This window comes from Phascolarctos cinereus, unplaced genomic scaffold (genome assembly GCF_003287225.1).
Source record: "Phascolarctos cinereus isolate Bilbo 61053 unplaced genomic scaffold, phaCin_HiC Scaffold_5;HRSCAF=322, whole genome shotgun sequence".
NCBI lineage: Eukaryota > Metazoa > Chordata > Mammalia > Diprotodontia > Phascolarctidae > Phascolarctos > Phascolarctos cinereus.
This window is the reverse complement of record NW_027555958.1, coordinates 359750887-359777686: the sequence shown is the minus strand read 5'-3', so window position 1 is coordinate 359777686 and position 26800 is coordinate 359750887. Positions and strand designations below refer to the sequence as shown.

Sequence of the window (26800 nt, the reverse complement as noted above, 5' to 3'; positions counted from 1 at the left end):
CATGAATTGATACTGAAGGAGAATTAATATTTAAAGTCATTTCTAAATTATTTGCACTTTCAAGTTGCACTTATGAATAAGTTTACCTGGCAGTAGTTTTTTTAATCCAGTCTTCACAGTCAATTTCCCCACAGAAAGGAATCTGAGCAATCTAAGGTGGGGTATAGTGAAGGAAAAAATATTGTCATTTGCTGTGTTCCATAAAACATTTTATTTATGTTTCATACTGAATCACTTACAACTATAAAGTAGTATTTTTCGACCTGGTTTTGGTTCTGATGTTATTACAACCTGGTGTCATGACACAATCAGGTTCATGACACCTGTATAATACACTTGATAGAACATACCAGGAAAGATATGAGGAAAAGAGAAGGTGGGGTGGGAGGGCTATGCCCCTTCTGTTTTCCCCCTCATCTATATAAACATATATATTCACATTCATACATATAGTCACCATTCTCACTTTCTTTACAACAGTTACTATGACATACCATCAGATCAAAAATTGAAAAGCAGTGCAAAGAAACCTAGAATAAAATAACACACTAACGACTGCAGTATTTCAAATATCCCAAAACACTGTTTAGGAAACAGTGATCTAATAGAAGAACAATGTGGCCCAAGTAGAACCAAGCTCTTATCTCAGCTGTACCACAAAGATGTGACTTTTGGACTTCCTGGGATTTCTTTACTATGTCATAAAATTCTGGCTCCACTTACCTAAAAAGCTATAGTGAGAAGAATGGAAATAAAAATATGGAATGCTTTTTTTTAAAAAAAGATAAGATTTGGATTTAAAAGAGATTTTAGAGATCATGTAGTCCAACTGCCTCATTTTACTGATGAGGAATCTGATGAAGTGATTTGCCAAAGGCATAAAGAACCTAGGTCTTCAGGCTTCAAATTAGGGAACACAGATGTACTTCATTCTGTGCAACAGTTCCTGAAAACTGCATATAATATGAATGACCAAAAGGAGGTTAGCATTTAGAAAGAGAAGCAGAGTCCACAAAATCAGAGAATGGCTGAACAAACTATGTTATAGCAATGAAGTAAAATATTTTAAAACCACAAAAAAATGATAACTATGAAGAATATGAGGAGAGAAGAAACATGGGAAGAAGCAAAACCAGGAGGATATACACACTGGCTACAATAATGTGCAAACACATTGAAATACAGTAGAATTCTGATGAATTATAATGGTCAAGATCTTGATCCTGGAGGACTGAAAATACATTTCCCTCCTTTCAGCAAAAAGATGGGGGACTAGAGATACAGAATGTGGCAAATGTTGTCAGATGCGGCTACTGAATCTACTGTTTTTGTTTAAATGTTTTCCTTGTTCAAGGAAGGATTCAATGATGTGGAGGGAAGAGATTAAAGGGGGAAAAGATTGTGATGTAAAAACAAAAGGCATTAAGAAAACAAACACTTTCAGACAAATTAAAAGCTACAAGACTTCCCTTGAAATGATCATGTCTAACTACTTCTCCCTGTATTCCATAAATAGTGAATTAAAAAGAAAGAATTCTATTACAATTTTAAATTCTACGAGGTCTTGGTTCTAATACCAAACTCTGCCATTCATTTGCTGTGCACCCTTGGTCTTTAAAATGAAGACCTCAATTTCCTCATATGTAAAATTTGCAGGCTAGGCTAGTGGCCAATTTAAGAAGCCCTTTCTAGTTTGTTTGGGTTTTGTTTTGGGTTTTTGGTGGCCTTCAAATTTCCATAACAATAGGTTAGCCTAAAATAAAGCAAACCTACAATCACAAGAATAATCATTATCATCACTTGGAAGGGAACTCAGAGATCATCCACTTGAACTGCTTCCTTTTGGGAAGGAGGTACACATTATCCTCCTAACAGACTTTTTACCAGCACAATGCAACACTCTAAATTGTGCCAGCACAAAGCACTCAGTTAAGTGTTTAGGTTTCAAGGGGCTTCCCTACTGAAATGCAGAGTAAATATAAATTGAGCTTAATACCTTATCAACAAACAATAATAATTACAGTAATTCATACTTATATAGCACTTTAAGGCCAACCAATGGAGTCGCTCACAAAGACCCTTTAAAGTCTTACAAAAATTTTATCAAAAAACCTGATCCTCTTAAATGACTTACTTCAGTGCAAGTACACAGTTATTTACAAATGCAGCAGTATTTCAAGTTTCTAACTCTAAGAACAATATACTCATGACTACATAAACTGCTTCTCTGCTGAGATTAAAAAGTAAAGAAACTATATATGATCAGCAGAGCAAATTAATTATCTCAGTAGTAGTAACAGACTTCATATAGGTTCCACCTCAAGAAGAATTTCAACAACACAAATAAATAGTACTATACTAATCTATAATACTATAAATTTCTCAGCATTTGAAATGGAAATGCTTGATCAACTTCCACCTGAATAATATGACCTCGTATAATCTGAGCTGACTACTCATGATAAATGTGATTTAATTATAAAATTTTATTTTGCCTCTGGTAAGAATATTTTTCCCTTGAATTTAAAAATAGAATCGATTCTTATGAAATGATTTTTGAAGTGCAAAATTAAACCTCAAACTATGGGAGTATCTGGGCTAAGATAACAGTGAAACTTGCCCCCTTTGTGTTGATACTTGGTAAATCATTAGCACCAACTCAAACAAAAAAGGACTAAAGGGGGAAGATCGGAGGAGGGCCAATCATCTTTAATTATATAGTGACAGGAAAACTGTTCATGGTTTAGTTACAAATAATCTATTCCTATAGGAAATATATTCCTATGTATTTTGTTTTAAAATGTTAATTCAGCAACTAGCTTAATATTATATTATTTGATACTATTTTAACAATTATTTTAATAGCTGTACTTCCAGTTGACAGTTACATTCCTTAATTTTAAGGAAAGAATGACTATGCCCTAAGTTCAGGTTCATCTTAAAAACAAAGAGCAAAAATTCACCTAGTACTTTTGATGTTAAATTATTCAAAATATCTACAATTTTAAAAATATTAAACATGTTATAATTTTTGAGGTGACAAAAAAAAATTCTAGATAATAGCTTATCCAGAATATCATTGTAAAATATAAATTTTGGTTATTGCCATGAAATAATATAAATTTTTAGGTTAAATTCAATTTCAATATATACTAGTTGTATGACGACTGACAAATGACAACTTGTGTGAACCTCAGTTTCCTTATCTATAAAATGTTGACATAATAACACTTTCTATACCTTACAGAGTTGTCCAGAAAGCATTTTATTAAGCTAAAAATGCTATACAAAAGTTCCCTGTTATTATAATTTTAACTTTAATTCAGTCATTAAAAGGTTTCTGGTTCACACTAAAGCTTAATTTAACATTAAATTGGAAATATTCCACCATTAGCAATTGCTATAGTTCACTGAGACTATTTTAATGGGAAATGTTACAGACATGTCACCATACTAAATTCTTTAAAAAGAGACATTTAAAATTATACATAAAAAACAAATATCATTGTAACACAGGTAAACATGTGTGTATATTACATGTGTATGTAGTGAGCAATACTAAACATGACATAATAGTGTGCATTTTACCTAAAATTAGGAATAGAGAGCACATTCCTACTCTATTAATGTTTATTTAAATGTATAATGAAATCTGTTTGAATGACTTTGGTAGAAACATACAGACTTATAAGACCTGTATTAAAATGCATAATAGTTGTTAATTAAAGCATTCTACATTGGAATAACTCCCAATAGCAAACCAAGCACAATCAGATTTTAAGAAGTTTGAAAAAAAGAATTTTAAAAGCAAATGCTGGAATACCTAGATGTCTAACAATGATCAAATTCTATTTTGGTAAAGGTTCTTTTTAACCTCATAAGAAAAGCACAATAGCTATGTTTATATTAGTCTTGGAGAATTTTTTTGATGGTCACCACCTCTTAAAACACTGTGGGGATGAGACAGGAAAGGGGGCCCAGAGAATAGAAAATACAAAAAATTGTAGTGCCTAAAACATGTTCTTTGGACCTGTATCTGAAATTAAGTTGCAGTCTACCTTAAACTAAGAGTTGAAATACTTACAATGGCTTGTCTTCTATTTCCCTTAAAAGACAGTTCAGTTATCTTGCACATAATTAACTTCTGTGAAAGCCACGGTTATTATTCCCATGACAACTAAAGTTGCTCTGTAAGCTACTTTATTAACTCATTCAACATTTTTAAAAGATTACTTTTTTTTTAATGCAACCTACAGACATTATTTCTACAATAAAGGAAATGAAAATGTCTTAAGAAATAAACTAAACACAAAGAAAACAAATTGGATGCACATTCTTGAAATAGAAAAAGAAAAACCCAAATTTCTCCTGGTCAGCTGGGCTGACCTCAACACCCTTCCATTGATGTAGGTAGTATAGTCGTCGTATGGTCATATGACAGAAGTGATGAGGCTTGAATGAGGATAGATCTAAGGAAACCACACACAGAGGCAAAAATGGGATCAAAGAAACTAAGAATGGGAAGGGACCTTAGTATCTCATTTTACAGATGAGGACAGAGGTTCAAATGATCACTGATATGGAATCTTAGTGACTGAAGGGACATTGTCCAATGTCCCACCCAATGAAGGAATCTCCTTTACATTTTTTATTAGATTGTCTAGTATGTACTTCATGACTTTCACTTACGAAGAATTCACTATTTCACAAGGCAGTCAATTCAATGTTGGTCTTAACTCAAAGTTATACACAACATTAACTATTTTGTCTGCTTGTATTTTTATATCCCTGGTACTTAGAATAGTGCTTAGTATATTTTAAGTACTTAAGTGGGATTTATCCATCCCTCTGTGGGAAAACAGACATGCCATAGACAAAAATTCAGCTAATGTTTTATGTGGGTTTTGATAGGACGACATGGTAGAAAGTACACTAAGTCAGGTATTCTGACACCTGGATTTAGCCAAAGCACTGCCCTCATAGGCGGTCTGATTTTGGACAAGTTGTCACCTCTCTGAGCCTGAGTCTCTTCACTTATAAAATGACATAATCACACTCACAAAAGGATTCTGTAGTTGTCCATACATTAGATATTGTGAGTATCAACTCCCTAAATGGGTTAAACATTACTTTATCACTTACTCAGTACATATCACATAATTTGAGCAACCTCATATAGAAAAACTTTTTCACAGCAATCCTCAGGTGAGAATATTGCAATAACAAATATATCACCTCACCTAATTATAAAAAAGGCACAATTATGTTTTCCTTAAGTTTCAACAGTATTTTAAAAAATCAATTAAATATTTTTAATTCACCCACGTGAAGGTTTTAAAACTTTTCAAAAGATTTTTACCTTTCCAGAATCCAATACTTTCTGAAATTCTTCCATTGTACTGGCTACAACCATGTGAGTTTTGAGGTCTTCGGATGCTCTGAAGAGAAAAGAATTAATAAATGTTTCTTTCTATTCACCAACACTTGTAACCAGTTTGTTGTAACAACATGAAGTGGTAAACAAGTTGGAAAATATCAACAGATTTGGAAGCGGAAGACCTCTGTTCTTGTCCAGGTTCTGCTAGTTATTAGCTATGTGACCATATATACAAGTCACAGTCTCTCTCAGCCTCAATTTCCTCACCTGAAAAATAAGAATAATACCACCTGATGTGGTTGTTTTAAGAGCCAAATGAAGCTTAAAATGTTCTTTCAACATATAGTATTCTTACTAACTTGATCTAACATACCAGTCTCATCTTGAAGTAAAGAGAAATATTTTGGCATTTATTTTTTCCTTTTATCTAAGAACCACTGTCCTAATCTGTCTTTTGTCAGTATTTGCTCAAGTCCAAACACAGTTTATAAACAGTCACAGAAGAACAAATAAAAAAAAAATAATACTTGGGATAATGATAAGGGGAACAGTTAAGAGGATCTATAAAATTTCTTCTCTAAAAATTAAGCATCACTTTTAAAGAACATATCATACATCTTAGATTTAGTTTATAAGGTTCCAACCTTTTGAAAAGGTTAGCCTGGATATCCTCCAAAACATCACGAAGCTTCGTTTCAGCTTCCTTTTCAGCAATTGTCAACTTTTCACCAGTGTCTCGTCTGACTGCGACAAACTGACAGCTCTTCATATCCCGTGGCCCCACTTCAAGTCTGATCGGTACCCCCTAGAAAATTTAAAGACAACTGTAATGTAAATACACATACACACAAATACTTGCAATTACACACATGTCAACAATCAATAAGCAACAGAAGTCTATGCATACATAAACACATACTTACTCTCTCTCTAACCTCTTCAGCTGAGCGGCATAGTGCATAGAGTATCAGGCCTGGATTCAGGAAGACCTGAGTTCAACCCTGACCTCAGACACTTACTATCTGCGTGACCTTACTAGCTGTGTGACCCTGGGCAAGTCACTTAACCCTGTTTGCCTCAATTTCCTCATCTATAAAATGAGATGGAGAAGGAAATGGCAAATCGCTCTAGTATCTTTGCCAAGAAAACTCCAAATGGAGTCAGGAAGAGTCAGTCGTGACTGAAATGACTGAACAATAGCAAAACTTCTGCAAAATTACAAAAGCATAAATGTGAGCTACTGAGAAAGACAACATACGATTATCATCGCAAAGATCACTATGTAATGATTTCACATTTATTAGGTAATTTCTAAATCTTTAAGAAGCTTTGACTCTATGTGGGATTGTAAGAAAACCGAGATCTTGAGGGTTTAACCAACTGTACCGTTAGTTATGATAAAATATTATCAATTTTAATCTAAACTATGGAACTTTTCAATAAAGAAAAGCAAAAGCAAACAAACATATTACCAAGACCCAACAGACTCATGGTTATATGTAGGTCTGGGTAGTTCAAGACATAGCCAGGTATACAGCAGGCACTTAATAAATGTTTATTGGTTATTGATCGGTAGAGTTTATGATTGCTATAATACTTGAGTTCTATGACCTCAAGACTTGGCAGTCTCCATGGGATCCTTACAATACTGATCACTTGAGATGAGTGGCCTCTAAAAGCAGAGCAACAGGTTGAAAATTCCCTAATCTGAGAGCTTCTAATTCCATCCTCCCAGTCATCTCTAAAATCACAGTAGCATATTAATCAACAGAAACCTCAGTTTCTTTGCAAAATTAAATAAGATGCTAAAACAACAACAAACCAATAACTTGTCCACTAAACATTTTAGGATAGTGTACTGGTTTTGTTTACAAATAATGGACGTATAAATAGAGCTTTTTCTTTTTTATTTGCCCTGCAGCTAAACTTTCTTTTATGTGCTGTCTGCCCCAATTGGAATATGAGTTCTATAATGAGCAGGAACTTTCTAGACTTTTATATTTGTGTCACTGAGCATGGTACATAATAAGCATTTCGGTAAATGCTTTTTCATTCGTGCATGCATTCATTCCCTAACAAAAAGGTATGGTTCAGCACCAATGAACAAACAAAAAAGCTGAACAATTTTTACTATCTCTAGTTATAATTCTTTTTTAAACCTTTTTGACTTACAAGGAAGAAGGACCACACAACTGATTCAACCTTACCACTGGAAATATTTCCCCAAGTTTGAGGAATACTGGGTGATGCAATAGCCCTGTACATCCAGGCTCAAAGAAAGGAGGGTAACTGAGAAGGGTGGAGAGGTAGGTGAGGGATAGAGGAGTATAAACTAATTTTACATTCTTGCCCAAGTCAAGAAGAAAGCAATAAGTTGCTCCTTCAATGTATCACTTTTTATTTGTCTCTAGATGCAAAGTTGCGTTCCATGTTCATAAATAAAACAAATAAACAGGGACTATGTAACGTGATTATCCTAATCTAAGAGTCCCCTGTGTCCCTCTATCTGCACTGTGCTCTAAGGATGGAACATTTGGATGGTTCAGTTTAGTCTCCCTAACAAAAGAAATAGGTAAACACAGATATACTTTAAATATTCAAATAATAAAATTTATCCCCTAGAAATTGGTCTGACTTTGTAAAGGAAAATACACCAGACTACTACTGATGTGCTGTGCTACACTTACACTACATTACATGAATAATCAATGAGGCAAACAATGTGAGGAAATACATATTATTACCTGGAGAATTCCAACAAAGCACATAAATAGTACTACTACACTATATTAAACATGGTTGCTTTTTAAGAAAGGAAAAGGGATTCCAAAAAATAACAGGGAAAGTTATGTGAGAGAAAAAAAGTTCTAGCTATTTAGCTCAAAATGAAGGGACTGTCATGTGTTAGAATAGAAAATCAATCAACAGAAACAGAAGGGATCTCAAAAGTCAAATAATTCAACCCTTTATTCAACATGTAACTCCCCTCTCAAAATTCCCAACAAATAGTTTTATAGCCAATGCTCAAACTCCTCCATTAACAGGCAGTCCATTTTTATGTTAAATTGCCCCAACTGCCATGGAGCTTCATTACATAAATAGATGAAATCTATTTCTCTACTCCGTTTCACTGAATTCTGTTTCCCTAATTGGTCCAATAGCCCTGTCTTTAGGAGCCACAAATAATAAACAACTAAACACAAAAGAAATCAAGAATATTATTAGGGAATACAACACAGAGCAACAGCCTAAGAAATAAGCAATTTTAAAAGAAATTGATGATTATCTACAAATAAATTTCTGCCACAAGATTCTGACAATTTAAACAGTAATCTCAGAGAAAAAAATAATAAAAGTCTTAAAAGAATACTAACTTCTCCTTACCCCTCAAAAAGAAAAAAAAAAGTACCTCACAATTAGGGTTAGGATGGATTCACAGTAAAAATCTTTTAAATTTACCAATAAAATAATCCCTATGTCCACATATCACTCATAAGCATAGAGAATGGTAGAACATTACCCAATATCTTTTTTGAGGCAAATCTAGCATTAAATTACTAAAAAAAAATATTATAGACAAATTTCCCTAATGAAAATAGATGCAAATATACTAAATGTTAGCCAAAAGCATATAGCAATGGAAAATTCATACAGTAAAATTATTCCTCATAAGCAGACAAGATTTTTACCAGCCATTCAGGTTCTATCAGGAAATATGTATATTTCCTGACAGATATCGACATAATTAAACATACATTAAACATATAAACAACAAAAAAAGCTCAAGACAAGCATGTGATAAAAGCAACAAGACAGAGCAAGCCTAAGTCCAACCAGGAAGAAGGGATGCAAGGAGCAATTTTGACAATATGAAAATAACAGCTATCAATAAAAATTTATTTTAAAAAAATCAATATTCATTCCTAATAGAATACTAAGAAACAATTAAAAAATCCCACACAGATGTTGTGTGATTTTTTTTTCTCAACAAGATAAAAGTTTCTACCTTAAGACTAAAGCCAAAATAATTTGTAATGGAGAATCATCTGAAGCACTGCCACTAAAAGTGGTACAAAATAAGGATGCTACTTTTTACTTCCCATATGAGTAGAATTTCTAGTGACTGCACTTACACAAGAGAAAGATATGATAAGGATTAGCCCTGGAAATAAAGAGGTCAAAATACCACTATTTGCAGATGACACAGTAATGCGCTTAGAAAATCAAACTGTTGTTTTTGTTCAGTTGTTCAGTTCATGTCTGACTCTTGGTGACCCCATTTGAGGTTGTCTTGGCAGAGATACTAGAGTGGTTTGCCATTTCCTTCTCCAGCTCATTTTACAGATGAGGAAATTGAGGCAAACAGAGTTAAGTAACTTTGCCCAGGGTCACACAGCTAGCAAGTATGTGAGGCCAGATTTGAACTAAGGAAGATGAGTCTTTGTGAAGCCAGGGCAGTCACACTATCCACTGAGCCATTTAGCTACCCAAAAATCCAATTAACTTAAAAAAAGTACATAACAGGAATCATGCATTAGGAATACAAAGCAAAAGTCATTGAATTCTTATTTAATAGTAATAAAGGTCAAGAAAACTAAAAAAGAAAGCTCTTTCAACAAGAAATAAAAACTATCAATTTTTTGAGAATTAACCCCCACTTCTCAGCTAAACTCCTTTGGAAAGCCTTCTACACTCACTGCCTCCACTTTCTCTCCCCTCGCCTGCTTCTAAACCTACTGCAATCTGACTTCCCAACTCATCATTCAACTGAAACCACTCTCCCCAAACCTATCAGGCTTGTCTCTTCCCATCACATGCTCTATGATCCAGTTACACTGGTCTTTCTGTTTACATACTACTCTCCATCTCCCAACTCCTTGCCTTTCAAATGGATGTCTTCCATGCTGTTAAGTAACTACTTCATTCTCAGATATTATTTTTTGTCATTAGCCCTACTTCACTTTCTAGTTCTATAATCAAACCAACTCTATCATTACTCCTGGAAAGCATGTGTCAATCTACTCCCCTCCACTCACTTGCTCCACCCACCATCCCTGTAAGTTTCAAAAGCACATGATGCCTCCTGGACGCTATGTCCCTACGTAAGGTCTCTCCTCCTATTAGAATATAAGCTCCTTGAGGGTAAGGAACTGTTCTACTTTTGCATTTGTCTCTAGCCCTTAAAGCAATGATTGGCCCACAGTAAATGCTTAACAAATTCTTCATTTCATTACTCACTCACAACACACCCCAATAACTGTGGGTGTACCCTAAGGCTCTGTGCTGGGCCCTCTTCTCTTTTCTCTCTATATTTTCTCTCTTAAAGAGCTTATCTGTTCACATGAGTTTAATTATCATTTGTATGCTGATGACTCTCAGATCTGTGTTTCTAGTCCCAGTTTCTTTTGCGCTCCAGTGCCACATCACCAACTACTAGACATTTTGAGCTACATATTCCATAGACATCTCCAACTCAATAGATCCAAAACTGACTTTATCTTTCCACCTAATTTCTGAATTTCTCTCTGTTAAGGGTACCACAAATCCCTCCAGTCACATAGGTTCACGGCTTCAGCGTCACCCTCAATTCCCCACTGTAACTCATGCCACATACCCAATCAGCTGCCAAATCTTGTCTTTTCTATCTCTACAGCATTTCTTGCATCTTTCCCCCTCTCTTTGCTCCCACAGTCACTACTCTAAATCAGGTTCCCACTGTTTCTTGCCTATACTATTAGAACAGCCTTTTAAGAGGGCCCTCTCACATCTCTCCCCTTTCTAATCCACCCTCTACAAAGCTGCCAAACTATTTTAATAAAGTACAAATCTGGCTATCTCACTCCTCCACTCAATACACTCCAGTGACTCTACAGTACCTCTAGGTACTATATGAACTTCTCTGTCATTCAATCTCTCCACAACTCAGCCTCCACCAACGTTTCCAGTCTTACCACACATCTCTCCCCTTCACATGCACTGAGATCCAGCCAAATTGGCCTTCTTACTATTCATCACAACTCTACACTTTTGCAATCGATTAATCCCTATGGCTGCATGACTGCTCCTACCATCTCTCTCAAAATCCCCCATCTGCTTACAGTTCAGCTCCACAGCCACCAGATCTCCCTCCCAAAATCACTTGCTATCTGTTTTGCATATGCCATTCTTTTCTCTCACTCTCTTTTCAATTTTCTATCATCTGGCTTCCAATCTCATCATTCAACAAAAAGTGTGCTCTCTAAAGTTATCAATAACCTCTTAATTACCAAATTTAATGGTCTTTTCCCAGTCTTCCTCCTCCTTGACTTCTCTGAAGCCTTTGACATGGTTGATCCTCTTCTTCTCCTTGATACCCTTTTCTAAGTTTTTTGTTTGTTTGTTTTTTCGGTGAGGCAATTGGGGTTAAGTGACTTGCCCAGAGTCACACAGCAAGTAAGTATCAAGTATCTGAGGCTAGATTTAAACTCAGGTCCTCCTGACTCCAAAGCTAGAGCTTTATCCATTGCATCATCTAGCTGCCCCTTTCTCTCTAAGTTTTTAATGACACCATTCTCTTCTGGGTCTTCTCCTATGTTGTCCTTCCCTAGTCAGCTCCTTCTCAGTCTCCTCTGATAGATTTTTATCTATGTCACTCTAGGCCCCCTTCCCTTCCCATGGTTTTTAACTGTCACCTCTATGCTGATGATTCTCAGATCTGTACAGATTCTCAAATCTGTACAGATTATCAGTCTGTGTAATTACATCTGTGTAATTACCTACTAGATATCTCAAAATGAATGACCTGTAGACATCTTAATGTTGAAAACTGAACTCATTATCTTTCTCCCAAAACCATCCCCTTTTCTGAGCTTCTCTCATACTGTAGAGGCCACCACCATCCTCCCAGTCATCCAGGCTTCAAACCTAGGTGTCATCCTCAACTCCTTTCTCTCACTTCCCCATTACCCAACTTACTGCCAAGTCTATCTAAATTTACCTTTGTAGAGTCTTTTGAATACCCTATCCCCTTCTCTTCTCTAATTGGTGCAGACTCACCAACTCACTTAATTTTCCAGTCTTCTTACACCTTAATCCTTTCTGCTCACCCTCAATATCCACTGGTCTCTTTACTGCTCCTCAAATAAGACACTCCATCTCCCAACTCTGGACATTTCAATGGCTCTCACACCCATGTCTAGAACACTCTCCATCCTCATCTCTGCTTCCTGGGTTTCTTCAATTTTCAAATAAAATTCCACTTTCTACATGAGGTGTTTTCTAATCTCCCTTAATTCTAGCTCCCTCTTTCTATTTATTATTTCTAATTTATCATGTACTTATTTTATTTGTACATAGTTGTTTGCATGTTGTCTCCGCCATTATACTGTGAGCTCCTTGAGTGCGGGAACTGTCTTTTGCCTTTCTTTGTATCCCCAATGCATAGCACAGTGCCTGGAACAGAGCAGGTACTTAATAAATGCCTAAAGACTGACTACTTATATGTGTACATGCTATCTTCCCCAGTTAAACTGTAACCAACTTGAAAATAGAGATGCCTTTTACATGGCATCTGGCACATAGCAGTTGCTCAATAAATGCTTCATTCATTCATAAATACCTTCATTCAAGTCAAGGTTAACTGACTTCAGTCTGATGCATGTCTCCTATCCTGCCTGTGGTGGTGCATCAGCATGCAAGGAAGCACATGTATTCAAATGTGACTATTTTGTTTGACTACTCTTATTTGTTACAAAGAAAAGTTTTACTGGTGAATTAGAGGGATTATTCGGAAGTCACAGCAACAAAACATTCTCAAAGAAAAAAAAACAAGTAGACCTGGATGGATGAAAATAAAGCATTCCTGTATAACAAAAACAACATAATTAAGAGAAAAGAGAAAAATAACAGATTGGGAAACTATATTAAAAACTTGTCATCTAAAGTATATAAAAACTATTAAAAAGTCATGACAGTTCTGTCAACCCTATTAAGGATAAACGGTAAAAGAATAAGAACAATTTTTAAAGGAGGAAACAAATTGTTCATCATTTTTCAATGTTCAATTTCAATAAGGCACTTCAAAGCTTCAAATTAAAACAGCTTTTAGTTACCATGTCAAACCTTCAAATAGACAAACATAACTAAAAACAATGAAATTCAGTGCTACTGAGGTTGTGGTGAAACAGGTACACACATCATTTCTGATACAACTGCAGATTTGTAGAACCTTGTGGGAGAGTAATCTCACAATATACAGTAAAAGTTACCAAAAAAAGAAAAAAAAAAGAAAGATCATGCCCTTCCACCTAACAATGTCATTGTTGGGAAAATAATCCTGCACACGTTATTTTGAAAAGGGAGGGGAACTACTATATACATAAGGATTTCCATAGCAGGAAGTTACTGAAAATAACAAAACAAAAGAAAAAAAACAACCTGGAAACAAATTAAATGTTCAACAACAGAGGAATGGCTTATTAAACTGTGTTAAATTAATGGAATACCATAATGCAAATTAGACCCAAAAAGTCGATGTATGCCAAGATATCTGGTAAGCTCTATTTAAAAATAACACAAAACAAAAGAACCAGAAAAACAATAGACACCAACTAGGAGGAAAACCAAATGAGCATGAATAGACAGACAACCCTGAGTAGGATTTAGAGGAAGTGACTGAAAACTGGGATGATTCTTTATGTACTGAAATTAATTTATATGTAAATAACTCCTCATCAAACTTAATTATACTGGGGTTCAATATTAATCAACACAACAGCTCTTTGTTTTTCATTAAATAAAAATGATGATAAAGTTTGGAATCCTCCCCACATTTTGGACAGTTTCCTAAGGGCCTATTAGTTCTCTTAAAATGTAGACCCAGAGTCAAACACAAAAGTCCAGATATAATCTACCTTAGAAAAAAAGGAAGAACATGACTCATTCTGGCCTCAGACACTAAGTTCCAATTCATCTTTCATATCACTGTCTGTGTGATATATACAAAACCTTCTAACTCATTCAGATTACATAAATCCCTGCTCAAAAACCTCCAGTGCTTCACTACTGCCTATTCCAAAGCCAGGAAAAATACAAATTCCTGAATATGGCATCCAAGAATTTCCATAATGTGGCTCTAAACTACCTTTCCAGACTTACCTCTCATGACTCTTGTCCATGTACATGGACTCCTGTCCGTTCCAGCATAGCTGGAATACTCATTACCCTCTGTTCTAATTAACTTTTACTGCCCTCTTCTGTTTACATGCTCAGTTTACACCATGCCTAGAATGAGTGCACCCTTATGCCTTCCCTCTTCTATGAAAACTTCCCTGATCCCTGTAGCTACAAGTGATGTCTTACTCACCATAATTCTGATAATAACTTGTCTGGGTCTTTTAATTGAAAACATTTGGCCTCGCCTTAGAGTTATTTGGATATAATATTTATCTGACCTATTGGGCTATGAGTTTCTTGAGAAATAAAGACAACGCTTATTTATCTGTGTCTGTCCAAGGCTTAGGGTCTTGCTGGTGAATAATTGTTGAACTGAACTGAATTGTAGTCTAAATTTACAATGGATTTCTGGTAGTCACAGCACATTGATGTTTTATAACCTGTAATCAACTAAAAGCCTTAAATCTTTTTCTACGTGGACTGCTAAACACATCTCCCTATGTAGCAGATGTTTTTGAAACTAAGACATTACATTCATTCATATTTTGTTAGATTTGGATGTATCATTCCAGTTTACTGGGATTTGGGGATTATGAGTCTGTCATCCAATATACAAGCTATCCTTTCTAGTTTCATGTGAGCCTTTACCTTAAACTAGCCAGGTCTCCAATATACTACTTTCTGGCCATCCCTAAGCCAGGTCCCCTGAATTCTGGCCTTTTCTTCCCACTAGAACTCTACTCCTGTCCCCTTTCAACTTATTTAGCTCAGTCTCAGCTTTATTACACACTTTCAGACATCTGAGAATTCCCAAGCTTTACCTCTGAGTTAGAACCATTTTCCATCACTACCTCCTCTTTCATCTTCTCCTATTAGAATGTAAGTAAGCTCCTGATTGTTGCTTTATAATATAGTGTGAACTCTTTCATCTCTACCCTTTTTAATCATTTCTCTTTATGTTACAGAGCTTTAATTTTTTCAAATGAATTTTGCTATTATTTTCTCAAGTTCTGTAAAGTATCCCTTAGATAATTTGACTGGTAAAACATTAAAACTATAAATTGACTGTGGCAGTATTGTCATTTTTATTATATTGTCATGGCCTACCCATGAGCACTGAATATTCCTCCAACTATTTAAGCTGTTCTTTATTTCAGGAGCACTTTCTCACTGAACATACACAAGTATTTTGTGTGCTTTGGCATACTAATCCCTAAATATTTTATGCATTTTGTAGTTATTCGGAATTGGACTTACATTTCTATTACTGCCTCTTGTATTTTGTTGTTATTACTATGTAGAAACGCTGTTGATTTTTGAGGGTTTATTCCGTAACTTGCAATTCTGCTGAAGCTACTAATTGTTTCAAGTAGTATCTTTGCTGGTTCCCTAGGATTTTCTATGTAAACCATCATGTTATCAGTCAACAGGGACAGTTTTAATTACTCTTCTCCTATTTTAGGCCTCTAATTGTAAAGCAGCAGTCATTAAAACCATTTGGTATTGAGGGTGGAGGGGGATGACACAAGATGGCGGAGTAAAAGAATGAACTTGCCAGAGCCTTCCCTCAAACCCCCCCAAATACCTGTTAAAAAAAAGATTCAACAAATTCTACAACAGTAGAACCCACAAAAAGACAAAATGAAACAAATTTCCAGCCCAAGACAACCTGGAAGGTCAACAGGAAAGGTCTGTTGGACCGGGGTGAGAAAGGAGCACAGTCCAGTCCTGGCTCCAGCACAGGCACAGCCCTAGTAAACCAGGAGCAGGCCTTGGGAGTGACTGAATCGGCAACGGCAGCAGCAGAGGCTGCTTCTGGAGCTCTCAGCCTATTGTATGGTGATTGAACAAGTTGTCAGAAGGAGATTACAGGGGTCTCTTTGCTAGCACTGAGGTAGAGTCTGTTACTTTGCCTATACTTGGATATGGGTCACAGTCTGGGGACAGGAGGAGCACTGCCACAGCAAGGCTTATGGCAGCAATGCAAGAGTGGACCCTCCTCACAGTTCCAAGGCAGAAAAGAGTACTTGTGATCACTCACGGACCACAGTACAAACCAGGGGAGTAGTAAACAACTCTCCTTAGATTATATCACCTTGGAAGAACTGAAAACTTACAGGTCCCTAGAAGTATCTCTGAAAACAGCTGCACAAAATCCCTGCGCCCTCCACACTGGAAGCAGAGCCCTACCTTAACATATCAAAAAGTCAAGCAACACGCTGAGAAAATGAGCAAATAATGGAAAAAAACAATGACCACAGAAACTTACTTTGGTGACAAAGAATATCAAAACATACACTCAGAAGAAGACAACAAAGTCAAAGGTCCTACATCCAAAGCCTCCAAGAAAAATATGAATTGGTCTGAGGCCATGGAAGAGCTCAAAAAGAGTTCTGAAAATCAAAGAGAGAAGTAAAGGAAAAACTGGGAAGAGAAATGAGAGTGATGCAAGAAAATCATGAAAACAAGTCAACAGCTTGGTAAAGGAGACATAAAAAATACTGAAGAAAATAACACCTTAAAAAATAAAACCATTTGGTACTGGTTAAAAATAGAGGGGAAGATCAATGGGACAGATTAGACAAGGGAGAATCAGAAACAACGGACCTCGTTAACCCATTGTTTGATAAACTGGAAAATAAAAATTACTTATGAAAGAAATCCCTATAAGATAAAACTGTCGGGGAAAAGCAGAAAGCAGCCTGACAGAAATTAGGCTTAGACCAACTCCTTATGCCAAATCCCATAATATATTCTAAATGGATATGCAAACTCAATATTGAAGATTACACAATAAAAAATTAGAAGAGAAGCAGATCCTTAAACAGCTATAGGTAGATGTGTTCTCAATCAAACAGTGATACAGGTAATTACAAAAGATAAAATAGATATATTCAATAACATGAAACTAAAAAGTTCTGTACAAAGAAAATTTAGAAACCTAGGATAAGAAAGGAAATGGTTAAATGGAATGGGAGGGAATCTTTGCAACAAATTTCTCTGAAAAGGGTTTGGTATCCAAGAATCACTAATAATAGGAATGCAAACCAAAACAACCCTGAGGTTTCACTGAACCCTTACAAACAGGCAAAGATGACAAAAGATGAGAATAGTCAATTTTGGAGCACTTGTGGGAAGACAGGCATATTAGTAAGTTGCTTGTGTAGCTAGCTGTCAATCAACGTAACCATTTTGAAAAGTAATTTGTAATTATGCAAAGTGACTAAAATGCCCATAACCTTTGACTGGGAGATTCCATTACTAGGCTTATAACTTAAGGAGACTATTAATAAGAAGAAAGTCTTGATACACACCAAAATATTCATAGTAGCACTTTTGATAATAACAAAAAATTCAAAACAAATAAAGGCCCATCCACTGGGAAATGGCTAAGCAAATTACAGTACATTAGTATGATGGAACATTTATCATGCTGTAAGAAATGAAGAATCTGACTGAGTACAGAAGCATAAAAGGTTTTACTTGAACTGATACAGAGTGAAGAGATTAGTCAAGAAAACAACATACACAATGAATATAATGTAAACTGAAAGAAAAACTCCACACAATTTGATAAATGAGGAAACAGATAATATGGTATATTCTGAAAATAGTTCAATTACTTAGTGAAACCCTAATTCCTGATGGAACTACATTAAAACATTAATATTCTAACCACATATGACTTTAGGATGGCTAATTATCACATTCATTTGAATAAAAACGAACTAAAGCAACTCCTCCATTTAAAATTTAGCAAGAATATAAACTTTAAATAAACACTCTCTCTACATATGTGTGTGTATGTATATGTATAGCAAAGCACTGTCTGGGATGTTCAATTCTTACTAATTAAAAACATTACCACTTAAAATACAGAGGAGTAATAATACAGCTTTTAAGCATTAGAAAAAGCAGTTAGGAAGAACAAAATATGAAACATAATTGGGTAGAGAGAAGCAGTTCAGAGGAAGTTACCTTGAGCTCCCAATGATTGAACTTCCAACCTGGTGAATAATTGTCTCGTAAATCTTCCCGGGCACGAATGTTAACCATGAGCAGTCGTTTTCGATAATCATTGCATTTTGTAATTAATGCCTCTCTGTCTTCTTCAGAGAGTGCATTTGTAATTCCACAAGGAATAATAACAACCTATAAGTCAGTAAAATATTCCAAACTTAAAATACAGGAATAAGTTCCACTCAAGTAATTTTTATTATGTAAAATTAGTAACAGGTGGCAGCCAACTATAAAACTTTGCATAAGTCAGTGTGCGTGATGTCTAAATTACAGGAAATTTTAAGGGATTATTTATCAGATCCCCATAAACAGCATCTGCTATGAAGCAGAAAACAGTTGGCTTCACAAATTATTTTAAAGTATCTGAAGAACAAAAAGTAAATAACTATAGAAACAAAATAAAACATATATACAAAATGATTAAAATGAACAAGAATTTAACATTCTACATTATCTTACTTAAAATGCATTTTTTTTAATTCTAGAAAGTTCTACTTTTCAAAGGAGCAAGAAAGGCTACATAAAAATGAAACACGTTTCTTACCTGAACACTGGCTACTCGGGGTGGAAGGACTAAACCAATGTTGTCTCCGTGAACCATTATCATAACGCCGACAGTTCGAGTTGTGATCCCCCAAGAATTCTGATAGGCAAATTGCTTCTCTCCTGGCGTCTTTGGGTCTTCAAAAATAATTTCAAACATTTTAGAAAAGTTCTGCCCGAGATGATGTGATGTTCCTCCCTAAAATAAAGCCAAACAGTTGCAAGCACTATTACTATTGTGTTTGATATACCATGTATATAACACATATTACATAGATTGTATAGGACAGTTATGTTACTTAACTATGCCTTGACAAGTAAATGCTAGAGTTCTCAAAGTTTTCTTCTGTACAAAAAGTCAGCTACTCAACGTAATCATTATTGTAGAAACTTTCTTTAAAAAAATTTATGTCCAGATATGTTTAAGGGCAATAAAAAAGCCTCAGCTGATTCAAAATATACATTATTCATGGGGACAATGAACATGCCTTCTTTCCACTGCTAAAAAAGGAAATGACATTTTTGAAGGTCAAGTTAAAACATAGCAGCAAAATGGAAAAGGTCATTTAATCCAAGAAAGGATTCCAGAGGGAGTATGTTTAATATTGAACCTATTTAAGTACTATGTTTATTTGACCCGATAATAATATAATGCTAAGTGAAGACAAGGGTAGAGAAAGGATTTTTAAAATATTTCAGTTCTATAAGAACCATCTTCAGGGATTTTCTAGTCTTTACTTCTTTGGTGGTCACACCTAAATGTATTAAATAAAAGTCTATACACCTCAAGCTGATACCTGGATTGCTCTTCCACTGGCAGAAATGAATGCTTCTATTGTAGTGGTATAGTCTCCTCCTGCAAACTTCTCCTTCTCAGTTTTTCTTCCCTTTACAACAGGGATTGCCAAGAGTTCTTCATACACTCGAGCATATAGGTCAAGTATCTGCAGGACCTATACATATTGCAAATACAAGTGTTTTTACATAGATGACAATTATTTATTTCAACTTAAAAAAGCTTAATTTTTAAAAAATACACAGAAACTCCTTCTAAACTGCAAAATAATGATTTTTTTTCTGAAAAGGTTTGTAAAAGTAGTATAAACTTATAAAGGAAGGCTTCTGAAACTGGAAACCAGCATAAAACAAATCAAAATCAAACGGCTACAACAAAAGTATACTTATTGAAAGTTTTATTTTATTTTTTTGTTTTAGGCAATGGGGTTAAGTGACTTGCCCAGGGTCACACAGCTAGTAAGCATTATGTGTCTGAGGTTGGATTTGAACTCAGGTCTTCCTGAATCCAGGGCTGGTACTCTATCCACTGCACCACTTAGCTGCCCCTGAAAGTTTTATTTTAGAAATTTAGGGGATAAAATAGCCAAAGGAGATATAGACACGTGTGTGTGTGTGTGTGTGTGTGTGTGTGTGTGTGTGTGTGTGTGTGTGTATGTGTATGTGTATATGTCTATGTCTATGTCTATGTCTACGTATATGTATATGTGTACAAAATACTCCATATATATGTCTCACATTGCTAACGGCAATTGAGCATTCAGTTAAAAAATTCTGGGGCAGGTAGGTGGCACAGTGGATAGAGCACGGGCCCTGGATTCAGGAGGACCTGAGTTCAAATCAGGTCTCAGACATATAACACTTACTAGCTGTGCAACCCTGGGCAAGTCACTTAAACCCACTGCTAACCAAAAAACAAAAACAAACAAACAAAAAAACCTAAAGATATCAAAATAAGTCATTCAAAATTAAACAATAATGACTAGCTTTATTCTATCAATTTGCATTGCACACCAAAGTCAGAATTTTCAACTATAAACAAATGATGAAAAATTCCAAATAAAAAGTTACTTAAATTCTAATGCATTTTATGCTTCAAAAGATTTATCATTTCATAAGGACGTGCACTCCTTTCACTTAAACAAGTAACTCCTCAAAAAAGGGTCTTCATTCAGTTTTAGGGTGAAAAAGCTTCCCATCTTTCTGCAGACGAGCCTCTCCAAAATCCCTTACTAGCCTTTAAGCATCAATAGTATTTGCTGGCATTTGCCCTTTGCTAGTGCTCTCTGACAACCCAAGATTGCCATCTTGCTGCAACGAGGTATCAGAATATAGGTGACATGTAGTATATAAATCGAAGTCTAGACTATTCCATAAAAATCTCTCTTTTGGGCCACTTACGGGTAGATTAACTTTTTACTTCCAAGCACTTACTGAATGCCCATTACACAAACATCAATGTGCTAGGACACACACCCATGCAACAAATCAAAAGATCACAAAAAAACTATACCTCTTCTGCAGCTTCTTCATATGTAGCAAAAGCACTGTGCCCTTCCTGCCAAAGGAACTCACGGGTACGAAGGAAAGGCTGTGGATGTTTAAACTCCCAACGCTGAAAAAGTTAATATGTTTACAGTATATTCGGGCAACTAGTGAAAATTTTTTATTTTACACTGACTACTACTTTAGCATGTTTCACAACTCTCAAAATCCAAAATAGTCCATTCTTCAAAAGAAAAAATCTATTCAATTTAATAAATAATAACTAGACATGTTTATTTCTATGAAGAATAATAGATGAAATCAGTAAGAGATATATACTTACTACTACATTGCACCACTGATTAAGTTTGATGGGCAGATCCCTATGTGACTGGACCCATTTTGCATAGGTAGGATACAGTACTAAAAAGGAAAAAAATCTTAATAATCTAACAACATACCAGTCACAAAATAAACATGCAAAGTCATTTCCAGGGGGTGGGTGGTACTAAGCTGCCAGAGGAGATCAGGAACGGGCTCCTCAGAGGGGGCACTTGAGGTGAGCCCTGAAGGGAGCTAGGTATTTTTAAGAGGTGGAAGAGGCTGTGTGACCCTGGGCAAGTCACTTAAGCCCAGGTAAAAAAAATTTTTTAAAAAGAGGTGGAGGAGAGGAGAGGAGAGCATGCACAGGCACAAAGGTATGGAGATAGGGGATGGAATGTGGTTTATATGGAAAAGAAAGTAGGCCAATTAGACTGGATTGCAGATAGTGTAAAGGAAAGTAAAAAGTAATAAGGTAAACTGGAAAGGAATTCCCAACAACGGAGTTTGTATCTTATCCTATCCTAAAGGTAACAGGGAAACAGCAGAGCTTTCTAGGCTGGATAGTGACACAGCCAAACTCCTCCTTGAAGAATAACACTTTGGCAGCAGTAGGGAGAATGGATTGACGAGGGCAAAGAACTCAAGCAGGGAGAAAGAGGGATGTTTTAACAGCTCAGGCAAAAGGTTTACTAAAGTACAGCAGCACATCTAGTATATAAGTAATACAGGAAGGGGCAGTTAGGTGGCACAGTGGACAGAGCACCGGCCCTGGATTCAGGAGAACCTGATTTCAAATGCAGCCTCAGACACATAACACTTACTAGCTGTGTAACCCTGGACAAGTCACTTAACCCCACTGCCTAACCAAAAAAAAAAAGAATACAGGAGCAGCTAGGTAGCACAGTGGCTATAGCACTGGCCCTGGAGTCAGAAGGACCTGAGTTCAAATCTAGCTTCAGATATTTACTACCTATGTGTCCCCGGGCAAGGCACTTAACCCTGATTGCCTCTCCCACAACCCCTCAAACAGAATATATAAATACACCTAAACTTTTTGCCATCTATTATATAAATATGTTTAGCTATGACTGCTAACGAGAAATTTTAATATCAATTGCTATTTTTAGGTGCTTTGCTCAATGTAGCTGGTACTATTTTCCCATATGTAAAATAACTGATCCATACAAAATTCTGAATGTCCCAAAAGATGAAAGAAAGTATAAATTTCTAAAATCTGTGTTTGCACTTACTATACACAAACAAAAATAGCAAGCCTCCTCCTGAAAGTCAGATTAGAGAGTCCATTCTCTCCATTATTCTGACAAAGGTTTTATACTACTTATTGTCTTTAACTCAAACCCCCCTAAGTGTGAAAATACTAGCAGTAGCTATCACCTTTTACATTCCTGAAAAGCAAATTGACAATCACTTCTGGGGAACTAATGAACTTGCAAATCTGAAATAACTAAGATGACTAATAAAAATTGGAAATGGTACAGAACTTTTAAGTACTCGGTACAAAAAAGGCATACAAAAGTTAAAAAAAAAACCCTAAAAATTAAGTAATTTTCCTAACTAGCCAGTGTTTGAAAACTAACATTTCTCTCAATGGAAGGTGAGAGAAAAGGCTTTTCTAAGGAGTAATGTACTCTTAACAGGAGAACGTTACAGTTTTCTTATCCACATGAGTTCCTGTTCCATCTTTATAAAACATCGTAAAACTTTATATTTCTGGTAACTATCACAAATACAATGACTAAGGAAAGAGACTTGGAGCTAATACGGTGCCACTGCCCAGTAACCTAAGGACATTCCTCACCTGTTTCACTGGTCGGGCGAATAGCTATTGGTTCTGCCAATTCTGTTTTGCCAGACCTTGTAACCCAAGCAACCTAGAAAGACAAAATTTTCACTCTGCAAACTTTGGGCAATTAATCAATTAATTAACATTTGTCAAGTGCCCACTGTGTTCTGGGCACAAAGACAAAAGTAAAGCAGTCCCTTATATTTGATAAGGAGCTTACATTTCATGAGGGTAAAGAAATAATTGTATAGATGTCAGTCAAGTAGCATCTACTACAGGCCAGGCACTGTGCCAAGGGCTAGGTATACTAAAAAATAAACAAATAAAAAAAAGATACGGAAAAAAACAAATAGACCCTGCTCTTAAGGAGCTCACAATCTTCAAAATATATATAAGGTAATTTTTTTAGGGGGAGGAAGAGGTGATGCTTTAACAGTTAGGAGGATCAGAAAAGGCCTCAACTCATTATAAGCCTGCTAGCCACCTCCTGACAGAAAAGTTATGGACTCAGGGAGTAAACTGAGATATACACAAATGTCTTTTAGGACACTATATTTTTTTGGACATGGCCAATGCAGGAATTTGTTTTGCTTCACAAGGCATACTCGTTACAAGGGCTTCATTTTTCTTTCTTTTTCAGTGGAGGAAAGAACAGATGGATTTGTTAACTAAAAAAAAAAAACACCCTACCTGCCTTGAAGGAAACTAGAGACTCTAAGGAGAAGAAGTAAGTTGGGAATGCCTTTAAATACGGGGGATAGTCAGCACACAGGCATGACATGATGACAGGAGGACTATGCTAGCAGGCTAGTGTGGTTTGATTATAAAGAACATGAAGGGAGAAAATGTGTAATGGGCTACAAAGGTTAAATTAGGTCAGGTTTTCAAGAGCTCTGAAGGTCAAAGAGAAGAATTTATATTGGTTCCTAGAGGTTGCAGGGAATCGCTGATCTGAGCTTCTTGAGGACAAGAATGGTGTCTGTCTTTCTTTGTATCCCCACTCCTTAGCACAGTGCCTGGCACATAGGGAGTGCTTAACAAATACTTGCTGACATCTTGATACAGATCTAAGAATCATCTGCATAGAGATGACAATGAAATCCACGGGAGCTGATAAGGTTCAGCCAGTGAGACAATCTAGAGAGAGAATAGAAGACAGCCCAGGATAACACCTTGGGGAAGTAGGTATGTCATGAAATGATGGGACATCAAAAGAGATTGAGAAGTAGCAGTATATAAATTTTTTGTCTCTGATTGATAGCCCTCACAGTAATGTCAGTAAAAATTATGCACAAATTATAAAGAACTGCCACCCTAGTCTTAAGTTAGGATAGTTCAACCTAACAGTTGAACATCTATAAAATTATCCTTATCCCTCTGTAAATATTAAAACAAGAGTAATTTCCATTACTTATTGTTTTTTTTTAAATTGATAAATGATTAAAATAGAATTTCCATTCATCCATAAAGTCATTAATATAAAACAGTTCCTATTTATTTTATTTTAAAGCACAATTTTCATAATTTCTTATTAAAGGGTTTTTAAAAGTTAACCTCAGTATCTACAAGCTAAAACAAATCTTTGAGTACTAAGAGTCACAACCATGTAAATAAAGCAAACATGCCCGCTTACCTCAGGGGCAAAGTCAGCAATGTGAGTCTTTTCTTTCTCCAAAGCACTCTGAGACACAAACATGGGGAAGTAGCAGTTTTCCACACCCAGTTTCTTAATCTCAGCATCAAAAAAGTCTTTAATGGCTTCCCAAATGGAATAGGCCCAGGGACGGAGAATATAGCAACCACTCACATCATAGTACTCAATCATTTCTGATTTTGTGATTACCTTTATAACATATAAATTCATTATTACAAAAGAACTTAATGAAGCTAATAACTAAAAAATTAATGGAATATAATAAAAACAAGTTATGAGCATGACCCTAGAACTCTAAATCTCAAATTTACATGAAAGGCTCTAAACCAAATTCAAATCTTCACAAAATATGTGATTTCATCCCTACAAGCAGATTATGCCCCCTCCATGCTTTTCATGCATTAATAGATCATTTTCGTTGGTAGTTGTGGCCAAAATGCTGAAGGTAAATTTTCTGGTGACAGGAGTTGCTCAGAAATAAGCTAAGTTGGTTTTTGGAACAAAAATCTACAGCCTGTCACTCAAAGCGTTTATAACTTCATAGAACCTGTAATCAGAATTTGGATTTTGCAGGTTTAACCTATGAAAACACCCAGGCTCACCCTTAATCAGTCGATCTTTGATTACTTATTTATTTTTAGTGAGGCAATCGGGGTTAAGTGACTTATCCAAGGTCATACAGCCAGTGTCAAATGTCTTAAGGCCGCATTTGAACTCAGATCCTCCTGACTCCAAGGCAGGAGGTTTATCCACTGTGCCACCTAGCTACCTCTATGATTGAATAATAGAAAAAGATTTTAATAGAGGGTGGAAAACCACATGGAAAACATTTTAAAACTACTTATACTGTCTATCCTGTCCTGGATACAATCTAAAAGAACAAGAAAGAACGTATAATTCATTCAAAAGATGTGATCAGGGGCAGCTAGGTGGCACACTGGATAGAGCACCAGCCCTGAAGTCAGGAGGACCTGAGTTCAAATCTGACCTCAGACTAAACACTTGACACTAGTTGTGTGACCTTGGGCAAGTCACTTAACCCCAATTGCCTAAAAAAACCCAAAAGATGTGATCAATACACTGAAAAATAAGATCCAACAATGTTAGAATTGTGATTAAATTAAATATACTCAAGCTTCTTTCTCTATAATCATGTGCAATAGTTGGCATGTAACTTTACATGCAATTCAGTTTATAAATATGAAAGTCAAATGGAATATACTTACTTGAGAAAACCAGTCTGCAAGATTTTCTTCTTTTTTTGCTTCTAACCCCAATCTGCAAAAATTAGAAAACAAATGTAAAGCCCCAAATGCAATTACTACTGTTGATACTTAAGGAAAATTGTAAAAATGACTTTAAGCAGAAGGGACCGAGTTACAGCTGGTACCAAGGACAAGTATAATTCCTCAGGGGAGGAACTGTACTTTCTATCCCTATAAAAAGCAGTCAGTTCAAAAATCTTTAGTGGACCACTGAAAAAGATTTAAAGTACTTAAACCAGCAGCTAGGCAACCTCATGTTATTTATCCCCCACAGGCAGACAGCCCAAAACTAGGTTGTAGAGCACAAGAGCCTGAAATAGAAGAATAGAGCAGACCCTTCTGGGTAGCCATAACTGATTTGTGATGGAACTCAATTCTAA

At 35.8% G+C, this 26800-nt stretch overlaps 1 protein-coding gene across 2 annotated transcripts in view; it reads right to left on the bottom strand.

Annotated features, from left to right (window-relative positions):
• EPRS1 (glutamyl-prolyl-tRNA synthetase 1) overlaps nt 1–26800 on the bottom strand; it is a 71119-nt gene that overhangs the window by 1861 nt on the left and 42458 nt on the right. For both annotated transcript variants that reach the window (XM_020982247.2, XM_020982248.2), the window contains exons 22-32: nt 26382–26433; nt 25135–25344; nt 23517–23589; nt 21717–21796; nt 21402–21503; nt 19891–20046; nt 19095–19292; nt 18509–18682; nt 6022–6182; nt 5360–5438; nt 87–151 (exon numbers count right to left, since the gene is read on the bottom strand). In XM_020982247.2, the coding sequence (XP_020837906.1) occupies nt 87–151; nt 5360–5438; nt 6022–6182; nt 18509–18682; nt 19095–19292; nt 19891–20046; nt 21402–21503; nt 21717–21796; nt 23517–23589; nt 25135–25344; nt 26382–26433 (1350 nt within the window). The remainder of the gene's footprint in view (nt 1–86; nt 152–5359; nt 5439–6021; nt 6183–18508; nt 18683–19094; nt 19293–19890; nt 20047–21401; nt 21504–21716; nt 21797–23516; nt 23590–25134; nt 25345–26381; nt 26434–26800) is intronic.